General features: G+C 39.6%; 1 protein-coding gene across 1 annotated transcript in view; it reads left to right on the top strand.

Annotated features, from left to right (window-relative positions):
• Window positions 1-289: 289 nt before the first annotated feature.
• SLC6A11 (solute carrier family 6 member 11) overlaps window positions 290-16,087 on the top strand; it is a 145,142-nt gene continuing 129,344 nt past the window's right edge. The window contains exon 1 of the mRNA XM_069968818.1: window positions 290-509. Within this exon, the coding sequence (XP_069824919.1) occupies window positions 290-509 (220 nt within the window). The remainder of the gene's footprint in view (window positions 510-16,087) is intronic.

Genomic DNA, 16,087 nt, shown 5'->3' on the forward strand with positions numbered 1-16,087 from the left:
TGCATAGATATTTGGTAGCAGATTTTCTGGTTGGTTTGGGAAATCTCTTTATGCAAACTGTAGATAGAAGGGAATGCATCCACTATATAATTGCTGTTTAACATAAGTAGAATTGTGTAAGTGGTTTTAATTGGCTGCTAAGAAATCCTATTTTTATTTGGGGGGGGGGGGGGGGCAGGTTACATTTTTCGGAAATATATGCTGAATTTATTTTTTCGAGAAAAAAAATATTGCTAATAGGAACATAATTATAGAGTGTGTTTTTCTGCCAGCAGGTTGAGCAACAATAATGACAGCTGAGAAGACAATTCCTGTGATCAATGGCAAACCTGAGGATGCCCTGGATGCTGAGGCTTCAAGTTCCAACCTGGTACACAGCAATGATAAGAAAGTCAATGAAAGAGGACACTGGAACAATAAGGTGGAATTTGTGTTGTCCGTGGCCGGGGAGATTATTGGGCTTGGAAATGTGTGGAGATTTCCCTATCTGTGCTACAAGAATGGTGGAGGTAAGATGGAATCATATTTGGCTGTAAACATCTCAAGAGCAGAAAACTTGGCTCTCTGTGTGTGATGCTTTAGTGTGATTTGCCAATCTTCCTAATTTCAGGGTTTTTAGTTGAGATGTGCTATGATAACATTGAATGTTCTGAAGCAAAAACTTATCAAACATTTTTTTTTCAAAGTTGTTTCATCTGCTTTCCCTGTAAAACAAAGGAAGGAATCTAAGAATTTGTGATGGTCTGGAAGGGTTCTTTACAGTAACAGTAATTAGGTTGTCAAAATGTAAGTTGGTTATGTGATTAGGAATTTTTATACATTTTCAAATCAAAATTGGGATTTTACTTTTTGATATATGGAAGACTAAATCTAAGTTGTATTCCAGGTTAATAGCTTGAAATTAAATGAATGGGACTTTAAACATATTTTTTCTTTGTATTTATTTCTATCCCATTTATTCTTTGCTATTTCTAATGTTGAATCCAACTAGTGTCCTCACTTCAACAGATACCCTAGGAAAAAGTTAATTTAATACAGCCATAAATAAAGAACCAAGAAATTAAAGAATCCTCTAGATTAGTGCTGCTTAACTCCATTCCTAAGGGTTTCCCAACAAGTCATGATTTCCGTCAATTCCATACTGAGTTGGCTTGTGGCGATGCCTGATGCACTGACCATGTCTTCTGTGAAATACTAAGACAATCCCGAAGGCATGACCTGGAGGACTGGAGTAGAGGAGAACAGCACTAGAGAAGCCAATATTAAAATCCATCCTATGAAGTTGTTATGTAACATACTAGTAATTATTAATTATATAGGTACTGTATATGTCCAATCATAACCGTAGAGTTTAGAAAATGCCTAACAATAGATGTATCCCTTCCAGGTATAGCAGAAAGGTGGTGCCTCAAAATAATTTATCATAATAGGCCCAAGGTACTTTGTTAATCACTCTCTAGAGCCACCCAAATATCTGTAAGATGATTTTTATTCCTTACGTATCTTTAAAGTGGACATATTACTATGTCTCTAGACATGGAGTCAAAGAATAACATTTTTGCTTCCCGCAATCACCACTAGGGGAGGCTGACTGAACACTGTTTATAAATTGATGGCTATAATAAATAGTGCCTAAGCTACTCCTAGGGGGCATGCTCACTAGTTATGGTTCTATCATTTAATTCTGTGGGGGAAGTTATTAAGTCATTATGTTAGTTTTGTTAGTGCTTCTTGTGAAAAGACTTGTGGCTGTTTCCGTTTCCTTGCTGCCTACACCACTTTTGGTATGAACTATATGGCCTAGTAGGTTTAAAATAGCTGCCGTCAGTCATGTCAGACATCTACTCCAAATTTAATAAGAGGCTTGGGCCTGTTTATACATCTGCTACAGCTTATGCCAGCTTGCTTTTATTTAAAAGTGGTTGTCCTAGGTGAAAAAGGTATTACGATTTCTTTTCTGTCCTGGGCATATTTTGTAAGTATACCTTCTGAGACAAAAGGAGGCAGCTTCTAATTCAAAATCATTGTGTACAGGCGAAACCATGCTTGTTAATTATGAACAATAGCTGCACAATGCTGCTTCAAACTTGGTCCCTCTTATCTCAGAAAGTATGCTCCCAAGATGAGCTAAGAGTTGAAGTGAAGTGAAATGGAGCCAAAGCGGTAATGCCCCTTTAAGACCGGCATGTGAGATTCTAGTCTTAATGAATTCCCCCCTATATCAATGCAGGGAATTTGGAGCTCTGTAAAAAAAACACACAAACATGACTAATATATATATATATATATATATATATATATATATATATATATATATATATATATATATATATATATACATACTCACATCCAATTGTATAGAGTAATTGAAATGACCAACATGCTAACTGGATACCTTTCATAGCCTTGAATAGAGACCATCCAGTTCCATTGGGTGTCTATGGGCCCATGCATATGTTTTTAAAGTGGGATATTTTAAAAAAAAGACTTTTTGCACATAGGTTAGTGAGTCCTCTACTGTACTTTGATATGTATATGACTTAGTATAAAGTTTTTTTTTTCCTTCTGTCCAATACAAATATTTAAAAAAAAGTGTGCTGTGTTCCATTAGACTATGCTTGGCGTTAGCAGTACGGCAGTAGACTTTTAATTTCTATACTAAGATCTCACCAAATATGAACCAGTACATAATAATAAAGCGTCAAAAGATTTTAGAAAAATCTTCGCTCTTGGTTCTCCAGTTGAGCGTAAATCTTCCTTCTCTGACTATCTTCCATTTAATAAATTCTTTCTTAAGTTGATGCTTATACATTCTTTATTCATTCCTCAGAATGTCGGGCCAATTCACTGCAAAGCTTGGCAAAGTGATTCAGCCATATCACATTGATGGGATAACCAATTGTGATGTCTTATGGAAAATGATTTTCTGTTCTGTAACAATTCTTATTCTCAAGTGTTTACTTGATTTAACTCATTACATCCACTCAAAACTCCCAGAGGCATTACACAAACATTAATGTATCTGGCTATAGCTGCTGGTGCTATTACAAAGCTTGTAAAATATTTATGACTATTTCATGCTTGCGCTGCGTTCTGTAAGTCGAGTGGTGGTACTGTGTACGCATGGTAAATTTAAAGACTGGAGCCTTGGAATACGTTTGTTACCCGAGACCATAAAGTTGGCAAATATTAACATGTTAGTGGGCTTTTCCTCTGACATATTCTACCAAAATGTTCCAATTGATGGATGGCTTAAAAAATCCTGACTGAAGATTCAGTGTATATTTCTATTTAGACCAACTGTAGCTGATGGCGCAGTAATTTCTCAGCAGTGGATGAAGAGGGCAATTTTTGAATGTTCAGAGCATTTGCAAAAGTTTGACACCATGTGTAAAGCAAAAGTCCAGGTAAAACAACAAAATACTGTGCGGGCAGGGGAGCATGGGCCACAGTAACTAATGTATACTTACTAGAAATGAGCGAACCGGGTTCGGGTTCGGGTCAATCCGAACCCGAACGTTCGGTATTTGATTAGCTGGGGCTGCTGAACTTGGATAAAGCTCTAAGGTTGTCTGGAAAACATGGATACAGCCAATGACTATATCCATGATTTACACATAGCCTTAGGGCTTTATCCAAGTTCAGCAGCCACCGCTAATCAAATGCCGAAAGTTCGGGTTCGGATCGACTCGAGCATGCTCGAGGTTCGCTCATCTCTAATACTTACCCATCTCCATTCCCCCACAGTGTTGCGTTACCGCTTCTAGACCTCTGACAGACTCCTCTGGCTCCTGCTCCTGAAACATCATGACCCAGGCTCAGGAATACCCGCTTAGCCAATCAGGGACTGAGGCGGTGCACCACTGTAGTAACCGATTGGCTAAGCAGGTACTTTCCGATGGGTCGTCACATATCAGAAAGCTGGGAGAAAATTATGTCCGGTGGCTGACAATGAGTGGTGAGAGCAGTGTTGCGGGTACACAGGGACAGGTATGTATCCATGTTTCGCCCACCCCCTGCACTGGATTTTTTATCCTTTATGGCAGCAATGCCTTGTGTAAATGTTATTAGCGTCATGTACATTTTCCTCAGATAACAGGATTTGTGCTAGCAAGGGAACAGGGAGGAAATTGGTAATATGCTAGATACTGTTGTCATCATGACAAGCATAACAAGCATGTTATGTGGGGCAGTTTATGATGTAGATGCTACTATACATTAATATGAATGTTAGAATTCTATGACTGTTACTCTATGGCCTCTTAGGTTCTCTACAGAAAGATGTACATCACACTATTATACAATGGCAATAGTGAGTCCATTGGAGTCTAAGTTCATGTTCATTTTAGAATTGTGTTTTTTCTGTTCCGTTATAGGAACAGAAAATGAAATCCAAGCTATGAGGAATCCATCACGTAATGGGCCCGGTTGACTTATTATGGGGTCTCTTGGGTTCCATCATGGTATCTGATGTTTTTACATGAAAAATAGTACTACTTGCTGTGCTATTCTTTCTATTAAACATGACAAAATCTGCTTTGGAGGCTTTGAATGGAATCTTCTACACAGATGTGAACAAACTGTGAGCTTCCTAGACTCATCCATCCATAATATTATCCGCCATCACTTGCTGTCCAATTCCTGTGTTGTCTTCCTTTCCTAAGTAAACTTTTTTTTTGTTGGTTCCAAATTAGATTTTTCCATTACAGTTGTGCTTGTTAGGCAAAAATCCCTGTGGTGTATTTTCACAGAACTTTTTTTTAGGAAACCAGCAATATGGTTCTCATCTCTACAGAGTCTGTCTCTTAAACTATAGATTCTCTTGTACTCACTGTATTATTTTGTGAGTACATTTAACCTTATTTTTCACTTTGACCAGATCCACTTTCTCTTTTCTCTAAAGTTTATGTATTATCCATAACACACTCCAACTGATGCATTAAACATGATGTTTTCTTGACATAATCTTGACAATGCATAGTGTACTATATGGTCCATCCAAAAGATATCTATAACCATGCTTGTTCTGTATAACATTTTATTTCAACCAGACCCTTTATCCAGCATGGTTCTGGCAGTCCAGGAAATGGAACTTACCAGCACCTTTTCACATCCTATGTCATAAAGGTTCTCATTGGACCTAAATGTTGTTCAGAACTGCTGGATATCTTGAAAATAAAGCTTTAATATGGACCTGTACACTAAACCAGGCACCATGAACTATGTGTTGAATAACATCACATTTATTACATGAATTCTAAAGTGTGCCATGAATAATATATACACGAGTGCATCAGACCTCATAGTCCCTCTATAGACCATGTGTCAAGTTGGAGTGCTGTACCAGTTATATACCTATCTCTCTTCTCTAAAGACAGCAGCAAATGCTTTTGTATAAAATTTTCAGTTTCCTGTCAATGTGATGCATGGAATAACCTTCACTGCACAAACTAATAGACTCTGGCTCCTGTGTTTCTTAAGAAAGATGTTGGACTAACAAGAAATAGAAGAGTTTATATGGCTTAAGGCTATATGCACACTACGTATTTAGACCGGCTGTTCCGTGACCCGGCCGGTCTCTGCTCGGGCTGGATGATCTGTCTGGCCACAGAGCTCTAATGCGGGCGCATCAGCGCGCACCCACATCAGAGCTTCCCCCTGCACACAGTAAAGCAAGTGTGAACATAGCCTAAAAATGGGACCTTACAGAAGTGAATTTGACGGAATAACCACTTGATAGAATAACCAATTTTTTTATTATAGGGGGAAAAAGGGTAAAATTTTATGTCTTTTTTTTGGGCATTTTCTGTAAGTCAAAAGCTAAATTAGCCAATTCGTTTACTTCATTACCCCCCCCCCCCCCCCAAACAACAAGACCTCCTTATAAAATTTATAAAACATCATTGATCTTCAGGGAACTGACAGAATTGCTTTTTTCTTTACTTTACGAGTCTAATCTCAAGCACTAACCGATGTCTATTATCTCCAGGGAATGTTGTGCAACATGGAATTACAAAATTTTAATGGTGATGGGTGGAAGAAGAGTGGTTACTGGTTTCACTGGAATGTTTAATGTTATTAATATGTCAGATTCACTTACATTGAGCTATGACCTCTGAGTGATCCAGCAGAAATGAAGATGGAATTGTGAAATTGACTGTCATGCTGAACTCCAGTTTAATCAGCCTGGAGAAAGTCACCACTGAGGGGATAGAAAAAAATATATATTTTAAGACAAATCCAATGTCAAGATTGAAAATTGATATCTATTAATAACAAATATTAGATTTTTCTATCTATCTATGTAAAAATCGATTAGTGATGGACAATCAATTTATTGTATATTATTTTATAAGTATATTATATGAAGTATCTTCAATTGCTTCAGTGTTTTGATAAGTCATCTATACAATAGTTCCAGGAAATGGCAGATTTTTATATTCCATTAACTTAAGCTTACTGTAGAGGTAAGTTATAGGGGTAGACTTTATGCTGTTTTAGGCTGTGTTCACACTACGTATATTTCCGTCAGTATATGTATATTTCAGTCAGTATTGTGGTCCTCATATTGCAACCAAAACCAGGAGTGAATTAAAAACACAGAAAGGCTCTGTTCACACAATGTTGAAATTGAGTGGATGGCCGCTATTTAATGGCAAATATTTGCTGTTATTTTAGAACAATGGCTGTTATATTGAAATAATGGCCGTTATTTACTGTTATATGGCGGCCATCCATTCAATTTCAACATTGTGTGAACAGATCCTTTCTGTGTTTTTAATCCACTCCTGATTTTGGTTGCAATACTGACTGAAATATACTGACTGAAATATACTGTACGTAGTGTGAACCCAGCCTTATAATGTAAGCAAAAAACATCTGCCGACTTATAGGATATCCTCAGCTTTTTCCGATCTAATAAGACAAAATGGCTGTTGTTGTCATGAACAAAGTACAGTGGGGAGATAAATAAACTGTCTAGCTCCTAGATTGCTTTAATGTAGACTGGACAGCCTAAGAGCCCGTTTGCACTACGGAATTTAGCACCGGAATTCTGTGCGGAACCCCCGCACGCAGACTCAGCGCCGAATCCTGCCTTCTATCTGTTTGAATTGGAGGGCTTGTGCGCATCCACTTTCCGCTCAAATAATTGAAAGAGAATTTCTGCTCAAACGGAATTTTGGCGCCAATATCCCTGTGTGAACGGGCCTAAGGCTATGTTCACACAATGAATAGTTTTTGCTGTAATCAGGCCATCTTTTGCATAATATACATCCGTAATATATGGCTGTATTTTCGCTTAATAATGCTGGCTGTCGACAAAAACCCTTAAACGGCAAAAAAGAGGTGTTGTGTGAACATAGCCTAATGCACATAATAGTGTTTGAAAATCTGGCACATCTTTAAGGCTGTCTTCACACATCTTTTTTTCTGTTTTACAATCAGCAGCATTTCTAGCAATGCTCCTTGCTGATAATCTGCTTGTATAAAAAGGCCTTAAGCCTCCTTTGAGGGATCTGTAAGTTTGAAGGCAAGAAAAACGGCAAGCACTGTGCTTGCTATTAAAATGAAAACCCCAAAATATAATTGGCTTTGTTGTTTACAGTTTGGAAGTCTCTTATTAAAGGCAACCAATCACTACTATTATGCATATAACGCTGTTAGCTTGTTGTTTTATTCTGGTGCTCACTGCAGGGAATGATGCCGGAACTCGTCATCTGGGCCGTAACCAGTCACACCTCTCTGTCTGTCACTGTGCTCTGCAGGGATGATTGACAGACAAAGAGGCCATGTTCACACAACATATGTTTAGCATAAATCATGTCCGTTGTTGCAATTTGCTATGTTAAACACATGTATTTGAATGAATGGAATTCTGGCCGGAGCGTATACACACAGAGAGTTCACACAATGGAGCGTGCGGCTGTTGCTGCACGCTCCATTGTGTTCAGTGGTGAATTGGGATGCGCGCATCAGAAATGAAGATCATCCGGCCGGGATGATCTTCAGTAACACTGGCCGTTCTGTGACCCAGCCAGGTCACAGAACGCCCAGTGTTATACCATGCGTGAACATGGCCTTATACAGTATGTGTTATACAACTGATTGGTTCCTTTTAAAGGTTACCACATTGTAATGGGACTGCAATGTAATTTTGGTGATTTTAACTATTGAGTAATGAGCAGAAATCATTAAATTGGGTAAAATATTTTATGAAGTAAAGGAACTCTGTTATTTAAAACTGATCAATTGATGGCCAAAGCCCAGCCTAAAAATATATGAGTGTTATATGTTAAACTTAGAAATACAGTCTTTTAGAGATGATGGAATTGATTTACCAGATTAGATTCAAGAGTAATTTGCATCTTAGAGAATCAATGGACATTCGTATCGGTAAATATTTGCTGATCTTTACTTCCAACATTGAAAATGTAAATGCAGTGTTTTGTATTCTGTTCACGAAAAACAGATGGGGGGTTGCATATATGTCCTTCCCCAATCACTGTCTCATCACTTAGCCTACCTGTCATGTCATTTCTCTCTCTCTCTCTCTCTCTCTCTCTCTCTATATATATATATATATTTATATATCAGATAATTAAGAGTTATCCCTTGTGATTCCCCTTGAAAAAATACAATCTAAATATCCCTGACAGATCAAGTGAATAACATTGACATCTTGTGACAATGGCACCTGACAAGGGATGGAATATATTATGCAATTGAGCAGTCACTTCTTGAAGTATTTGTGTTGGAAACATTTAAAATGAGCAAATATAAGGATCTGAGTGAAGTTGACATATTGTGATGGCTACACAGCTGGGTCTTAGCATCCTTGCATTGCAGGTCTTCTGTGGTATAGCAGTACTTAAAAGGTGGAAGAATTAATAACCAGTGAACCGATGACAAATGCATGGGCAAGGCTCCACGTCTCATTGATTTGTGTGGGAGTATAGGGTAGCCCATTAGGTCCAATCTCTGGAAAAATGAATGTTGTAAAAAAAAAAGAGTAAAAAATAAAATTACTGGCAGCTATGATAGAAAGAGCCAGAACACACAGTGCAACAGGCTGATGTGTATGGAGCTGTAGACTGGGGGCACATACTGAAAACATCTACCTGGTGATTTGGATCTACCTCTGTTATTTGGATGGCTGGGTGTGTAAGACATATTCCTGGAAAGACACTGCACCAAGATGCACTATGAGAGCCAAGGCTGATGTTGTGGACAATGTTTTTTTGAAATCTTGGATCCTAGTTCATGTACAGTACCTACTGTCTAACAATGGTTGTAAACCAATCATATCCATGGCATATGATCAATATGGTCCAGTTCTGGAGACCTTACCTACAAAAAGATAGTGATAAAATAGAATGGGTCCAAAAATGGAGGAGGATCCAAAGTTTAAAATCAGGAGGGTGGTGTTTTTAAGAGGAAACTGAACCTAAGAACAAGGAGACTCAAAGAGGCAGAAGCAACATAAGAAAATAATACTTTACTGAAAAAGTAGTAGATGCTTGGAGCAAAATCTGTTTTGGGATTGTTTGTGGAAAAGGACAAGGTGTTGGCTTCTAAATGCAGATTCAAGTACAAGTGATCTGTGGGATGTGCTGAAAAAACAAGTCTGATACATGGATGCTTCATAAGAGGTGTAATGTAAAGCTATTGCTTCCCAATGCAAAATCTGTAACAGGGGTCTTTAACTTACCATATGCCATTGATAATACCAATTTCTTTCTATGTGCTAGAGGGGTTTTAAGAGCATTAGAGCCCAAGGGCAACCCTATAACCCTAAGCCCCAGTTTCAAACATACACGAGGAGAACCTCAAATGGAAATGGGCAGAAAAGCATGTCATCCACCAAGAAGGTGGTTATGGATCATACAGGATAGATTTGTCTATAGTAAAAGGTTAGGGATGATTTGGCAATACTGCCCCTGATGTCACAGACATCTAGTCTGTTGCCCTTTGATTCCAAATTGTTGCTTAAACAGGATACAGATACGTCCCCTATTGAAGATTAATGCAAATAAATTGTATATAGGTTCTCCCAAAGTCATGAATGATCACCTACTATGCTATTTATTGAAAACATAGCCTAAGTATAGAAAGAGTAGCCTTTAGAGATATGAGATGCACATGTACACGTACCACAGGTTTGTAGTCTAGTGTTCTTTAGGCAACTTGGACCCCGTTATGACCCATTGTCTCAAATGTTTCCTGCTGGAGCTTCATCGACCAGAACACAGTGAGGCCTAAATTTATGGTATAATTAAGAAATTATATCTGGAATTCATATTTCTTGTGTCAGTATAACACCACAATGGTAGCAAAGGTCTACCTCACAGGCAGGAACAGCCTTATATTAGTCTTATTTGGGCACAGCTTGATATATGTATTACTTGACCACTATCTGGTGCACTATAGAGGTAACACCAAAAGTAGTTACAGCGCAAGGCTTCAGTGAACCTCTGGCCAGCTCTTATAGCTTTATTGGATCAGCTAACATCTCCAGTGGATACCGATGGGAAAAGATGTAGGCTTGTAATTTCCTCTTACTTTTATCCATCCTCGGCTTTTGCTAAATAAAGGATTGCACTGTCTGAAAGTGTAAATTAAATCTTTTAATATTTGATCTAGGGAATGTAATCCAACATTAACAGGACTTTATAGGTGTCAGATTATCAAATATGTGTGTAGTATTAAGGGAATGTCATAGACGGTTTTGACCTAGAGAACAACCATAAAGAAAATAGAAAATAAAATGCTAGTCTGGTACATCACTGATTTCTTTGGTTTTGTTTTCACTTCAGACGCCCCGAGCAAGTAGGAGAGCTGCAGCACACTATCACTGTGCTAGTAAGATGTAGCACCACCATGACTAAGTTGGCAGGTGCTACATCTGTATAGTATCTTATGTGCAGCACGGTGGCTCGGGGCTAGTGTTGTTGCCTTGTAGTACTTTTGTCACACTTTTGTGTGAATTCAACCAAGAACAAAGTGTCCATGTGGTCGGTACAATGTATATTGATGCTTTTCCTCAATGTACTCCAGTTTTGTCTCACAATGCAAAATTGTCATTGGCTTCCTGTGAAACATTTGCTGTAGATGTGCTAAAGTTGTGCATATTTTATCATACCTACATAAATAATTACTAAAAGGAGCTAAACATGGATAATGCATTGAATACATGAACAAGAGACAGGAAGGTGCCAGCCTGATGTTATGTACGTTTGGTTATACTGGTCCATCAGACGGCCAGGGAGCTCTTAAGACTTATCCAGGAAAATGGCCCTAATATAATAGGCTCCAAAAAGTTCTAAAGTATAAGGGACTTCGGCAACATATTGGGCAAAGGCAGCCATCTTGTTACATAGACCGGCAACAAAAATGACCCTGATCTTTATTAGCGGCAGTCTATATAACAAGATGGTCACCTTTGCCGATATGTTGCTGCAGTGGGAACATAGCCTAAAACCAACTTTAGAGTTTGACTTGACACAATTATCCTATTAGATTATCCTGTCTGTGTAATAGCAGGTAACTGGACAAGCAAATGTTCTGTACAGATGGAGGATATGACCTTTAGAATAATTTTTTTCTGATGGGTCCAAGGAACCCAAGTCCAATTCTGTACGTAATACAAAGCCATAGTGTGGTGGTACTGTCGAACAAAACAGCTTTGTTGATATAGGTTATTGTCATTCACTATGACTATATCAAGTACACTCCCAAAAATTGCATATAGATTGTTAACAGGTTACACTGAATTAGTGGCACACTAGGCTATTGGCTTAGGATGCCACAGAATGTAAAACTAGTAATTCAGTCCTCGGGCCTGATCTCTTAATGTACAGTTCTAAATATTGTAGGTCAATGTTTCTCAACGCCAATTTTCAAGGACGCCCCAAAGACCATGTTTTCAGGATTTTAAAGAGCTATTCTTTGTATGGATTATTCTCAAATCCTGACTTGTTGGGTCTACTTGAGGACTGGAGTTGAAAGACTATGCTGTAGCCTTAAGAGTTAGATTCCAGAGTCGTACATGCAAGAGCCACCTCACCATGGGCATTGAAGTGCAATCTTTACCGATTTTCAGACAAAAATACTGAAACATTATCTATCCTCTTTTCCAGTGCTACATAGAGATTTCTGTAATTTATATACTTTGGCACCCCCCCCCTCCCCCCATTACTGAGTCCTTTAACTAAATATATAAAAAAGGAGAAATCCCAGGAAAATAAAAAATATATGTCAGGCAGGGGATGTGGGGAACATAATAAAGTATACCTACCCATCCTTGTGCCCCGCAGCACCGCATCACTATTCCCAGACCCCCACTGGTGACCTTCAGCTCATGCAACATCCCAACCCAGTTGATAGATTGCCCGCTCAACAAGTCAGTGACTGGGAGGGAACACCCATGGCTGACCGGACAATCCATCAGCCGAGTCGGGTACTTTTTAGTTGTGACGTACCAGAAAGCCGCGTTTCTGGCGTTCTGGCGGCTGTGTTTCTCCTTTAAAACAGTTAAATTATTGTATTATCTTTATCACTTGTTTTTAGTAAGCATCGTAAATAATTATATGGAAAATCTCAGAAGTATAAAGTAAATTACACATATATGTAAAATGACATATTAATGGGAATTTTTGGCTGAATATAGGCGATATTTAGTAATTTCTTTATTAGTCTTTATTATCAAATGATACAATTTTAGGATAAACATTTTGGAGGTTAAAACAAATGTATCTTGTATTTCATTGAAATTGTAGTATGGATCATGCATGCATTACATACAACAGATAAGGAAGCTTTGCCTGAAGTAAAAAAAAACAAAAAAAAAACTTCCAATCAATATGTATGAAAAGCCCAAACTAATCCATGTTATTGTATTTAGAGAATGAATTGAGGATGCTCATATTATAAAAAAAATGCAGATTAGGATCAGTGATGTGGAAAACAAACAATGTTTAATGTTCACATTAGTCAGGTTTTGTACAAGAAAAATCCTCCATGAATCTTCAGGTTAATGGCAGAAATCCATAGATGAAATTCCAATTTCGGCCATGGATTTTCATATGGATTAGCTCCAGTAAAGATTAGTGGCTCTAATCTCTGGCTTTTCAGCAGTGAATTTGCTTAAATAATGAACATATAGTTATTATTGGGGATACGTAGGAATATCCCATTTAGTTATACTGCTGTCAGAATTTCAATTTATTTGTCTGGATGGAGATGTGGGAATCTCACCTAAACTTAACAGAACATAACTTGTGAACATACTGTACTGTAGCTTTAGCCTAAGCCAGGTATTCTAGAATTTTTACAGAGAAAATGCGATATTTGGCTATATTAACAAAATTAGAAAATTATGTCCATCTATGGGTAATGACGACCGCAAATAATGATCATGTACATGCCCATTGTATGCTTACTGGTAGTTGTTAATTTTTAATTAATTTTTTATTAATTTGCTTATGGTACTGTCAGTGCAGATATGGACCCATTAATTTCTATGGGCCCATGCACACATTTGAACAGATCCCATATACAGTACATTGTTCCAGGGCTCCCCCAGTTTTGAAAACACCAAATGTGTATTTGTATTAAGAATATGTCGCTACTTTCAGTCCATATCGCTATTCATTATTTCCTGTTTAGTGGCTGTTAAGTTTCTAAGATGCATTGCTTTCTCTCAGAATTTTATGACAGTCCTCCCACCCTGTCTGCTCCCCTCCCACAGCACTCCTGCCAACTCCCAGCTCCAAACCGTGGCTTCAGTGTTCTGGCCACAGATTATACAGATAATCGCTCCGTGTAAACACAGCATACGATCAAGCGACAAGCGAAAAATCGTTCAATTTGATCTTTCAACATGTTCTTAAATCATCGTTTGTCGTTCGCTAAAAATTCGTAGATGGCTTTGTGTAAACAGCCTTTCAACGATTTACCCTATGTAAAAGATGGGCTTCAGTGATCTTAAAAAGGATCGCAATAACGATTCTTCTTACGAATATTCTAACGATTTTTCTAACTATTTATTCGTCTAAATGCTGATCGTTATAACAGCCAAATCGTTGCTTCAAAATCGTTAAACGATCGATTGGGCGAATTATCGCTTCGTGTAAACCCAGCATAAGGGTGCGTTTACACAGACAGATTTATCTGACAGATATTTGAAGCCAAAACCAGGAACAGACTATAAACAGGGAACAGGTCATAAAGGAAAGACTGAGATTTCTCCTCTTTTCAAATCCATTCCTGGCTTTGGCTTCCAAAACCTGTCAGATAAATCTCTCTGTGTAAACGCACCATTACACGGAGCGATAATCTGCCAAATCAGGCTGATTTGGCAGATTATCACCAACGATCAGCTGATGAAACGATCATCGGCTGATAGTTTTATTTATTCCAGCTTAAAAATCATCAGCTGTCAGGTTACACGTAGTGATGCATGCCCTGCTGCTGATGATTTTTAGGCTGGGATAAATGAAACTATCAGCCAGCTGAATAATGTGCAAAAAATAAACATAACCATAACCAAAACATAAACAAACCTTATGCACACCTGTCCACGTTCCCCAGTGTCCTTCTATCTTCTGCCTCCTCCCAGCAGCCGCTGCCGCTGGAACTTCTCAGCCGGTCTCTGAGGTGACAGGCCGCTCAGCCAATCACTGGCCAGAGTGGTTCCGTCTCGGCCGATGTTTGACTCATCCGTCTCGGCCTGTTAACTCACAGATAAGTTCAGAAGCTCCAGTGGCGACTGCGGACAGAAGTGAGAACACCGGAAACGTAGGCAGGTGTGCTAAGGTTTATTATTTTACACTAGGGCAAGGGCTGCTTAGACATCGCCAACGATTATATATATATATATATATATATATTCTGCCGATATCGTCCGTTATGGCCAATAATTATCCTGTGTAATAGAAGGCAATGATCAGCCGACATGAACGATGTTGGCTGATCGTTGCTGTTGTTTGTCTTTCAAAATGTTGAAATAAAAATGACAATAATAGCAGCGATCTGCTGCTGTCGCTCCGTGAAATAGGAGCAGCGACAGTAGACCGCCACTATCCTCTATGGGCAGCCCGGACAATCTAGTGATCACCCGGGCAGCCCCCCTGCACCTCCTCGCGGCCTCCCCTGTGTAATAGCGGTTGCGAGCGGGAAAAGAGAAGCAAGCGAGTGCTGAGTGCTCGTTTGCTTCTCACAGTCACCCTGTGTAATAGGGGCTTTACAGTGCAACTAATTATGGGAGACGGGCTCCATTATAGTCTATGGAGCTTATTTCCTGTGCCCTGAGCCGGGTAGTGAACCATGCTACTGTGCACTGAGCTGGGGAGTGACCCATGCTATTGTGCACTGAGCCTGGGAGTGACCCTACTACTGTGCACTAAGCTGGGGAGTGAGCCATGCTACTGTGCACTGAGCTGGGGAGTGAACCATGCTACTGTGCACTGAGCTGGGGAGGGAACCATGCTACTGTGCACTGAGCCTGGGAGTGACCCTACTACTGTGCACTAAGCTGGGGAGTGAGCCATGCTACTGTGCACTGAGCTGGGGAGTGACCCATGCTACTGTGCACTGAGCTGGGGAGGGAACCATGCTACTGTGCACTGAGCCTGGGAGTGACCCATGCTACTGTGCACTGAGCCTGGGAGTGACCCATGCTACTGTGCACTGAGCCGGGGAGTGACCTATGCTACTGTGCACTGAGCTGAAGAGGGAACCATGCTACTGTGCACTGAGCCGGGGAGTGGCCCATGCTACTGTGCACTGAGCTGGGGAGGGAACCATGCTACTATGCACTGAGCCTGGGAGTGACCCATGCTACTGTGCACTGAGCCTGGGAGTGACCCATACTACTGTGCACTGAGCCTGGGAGTGACCCATGCTACTGTGCACTGAGCTGGGGAGTGACCCTACTACTGTGCACTGAGCTGGGGAGTGACCCATGCTACTGTGCACTGAGCTGGGGAGTGACCCTACTACTGTGCACTGAGCTGGGGAGTGACCCATGCTACTGTGCACTGAGCTGGGGAGTGACCCTACTACTGTGCACTGAGCTGGGGAGTGACCC

Source organism: Dendropsophus ebraccatus, chromosome 4 (assembly GCF_027789765.1).
Source record: "Dendropsophus ebraccatus isolate aDenEbr1 chromosome 4, aDenEbr1.pat, whole genome shotgun sequence".
NCBI lineage: Eukaryota > Metazoa > Chordata > Amphibia > Anura > Hylidae > Dendropsophus > Dendropsophus ebraccatus.